Raw genomic sequence first — 1,434 nt, 5'->3', positions numbered from 1 at the left:
CTGGGAAGATGAAAGAGTATCATTACACTGGTCCAGTAGAGCACCGGTTCTCCCCATACGCCTTCAACGGAGGGTGAGTTTGATTTGTTCAACCTGCTGCCCAGTTAGCCTGCGAGCTAACGAGCTAACGAGCTCAGCAACCGAGCTGCCAGCTGAATCTAAACAAAGATGAAGTTAATGCAAAGTATGTGAACAGAGCAGAGGTTCTTTGTCCAGGACGCAAAGCATCCTCGCTTTATCTTCGTGTGCACATTGAATTCGTCATCATTATAGGCCAAACATTTAAAAAGGAAACATTAGTTGAAAGCACAGTTTCAGTTTCGAGTCAGTAGCTTAGCTTCCGTTAGCCAGTGTGCTTTTTCCTCTCGGTGAGTTGGTCTGTGAGATGAATGAATCAGCCTGTGTTGTTGTTGTTTTTATGTTTCAGAACCGTACTAGCTGTTGCCGGAGAAGACTTTGCCATCGTAGCCTCAGACACCAGGCTGAGTGAAGGCTATTCAATCCACAGCCGGGACTCACCAAAATGCTACAAGCTGTGAGTGTGCACAGTCACTTCCCTGTACTGTCAATGAAAGGCAGCAGATCAGCAGCATTAAGATACCATGTGATACCATGTCAGCTCCTGTGACTGAGTAACTGGCCCATGTACCTGCTCCTATTGTGTACATTAACTACAATATCTAATTTGGATTGAAACCACTGAAGTCCCTGCAGCTGTGTTTGGATGCTCTTTTAAGACTGTGTGTGTGTGTGTGTCTCGTGTGTGTGTCTCTGTTGTGTGTTGTCTTCTGTGTGTGTGTGTCTGTGTCTCTCTGTGTCTCTGTGTCTCTGTGTGTGTGTGTGTGTGTGTGTGTGTGTGTGTGTGTGTGTGTGTGTGTGTGTGGTTGCTGTCTGTTGAAGAATATGCTGATCCGACTGTCGCTGATTGTTGTGCTTCTTCTTCTTCTTCCCCTTACAGGACAGACACAACTGTCATTGGCTGCAGCGGTTTCCATGGCGATTGCTTGACTCTGACTAAAATCATTGATGCCAGACTAAAGGTGGGTGCAGCTATGTTGTTTTTGTTTCACTTTGTGTTAAGTATCTTAGATCTGACTCTGCTGACTCTGCTGACTGTCCTGCCTGCACACCAGCAGTCTGTTGATCGTAGTGATGTCAAAGACAGAGTTGACATGAAGCTGATATTATTATGTGCTTTTTTTCAGTCTGAATAACTCTCTTACAAGACACTTAGATGATAGATGATTGTACTTCAAGGTCTCCTGTTCATAACACAAGCACTTCTAAGAGTGTCCTGTGTCACCATCTTTGTCTTTTCTTTAAGTTTTACTGAATTCTGTTCTGCACCTCTACAAGACCTACAGAGGGTGTCCCAAGTTTCTTAATTGTTACTAACAATTAACTAACTCTCCCCCTCCCACCCTGGACACAAAC

The 1,434-nt window shown here is 44.6% G+C and overlaps 1 protein-coding gene across 1 annotated transcript in view; it reads left to right on the top strand.

The window, feature by feature from the left end:
• The first annotated feature begins 6 nt into the window (after nucleotides 1-6).
• psmb1 (proteasome 20S subunit beta 1) overlaps nucleotides 7-1,434 on the top strand; it is a 2,974-nt gene continuing 1,546 nt past the window's right edge. The window contains exons 1-3 of the mRNA XM_035682118.1: nucleotides 7-73; nucleotides 428-535; nucleotides 959-1,040. Coding sequence (XP_035538011.1) covers nucleotides 9-73; nucleotides 428-535; nucleotides 959-1,040 — 255 coding nt within the window. The 5' untranslated portion in view covers nucleotides 7-8. The remainder of the gene's footprint in view (nucleotides 74-427; nucleotides 536-958; nucleotides 1,041-1,434) is intronic.

The sequence above is a fragment of the Morone saxatilis genome, unplaced genomic scaffold (genome assembly GCF_004916995.1).
Source record: "Morone saxatilis isolate NCDOM2014 unplaced genomic scaffold, NCSU_SB_2.0 Contig11, whole genome shotgun sequence".
Taxonomy (NCBI): domain Eukaryota; kingdom Metazoa; phylum Chordata; class Actinopteri; family Moronidae; genus Morone; species Morone saxatilis.
The sequence above is the reverse complement of the archived record's forward strand: the minus strand, read 5'-3'. Positions and strand labels throughout refer to the sequence as shown.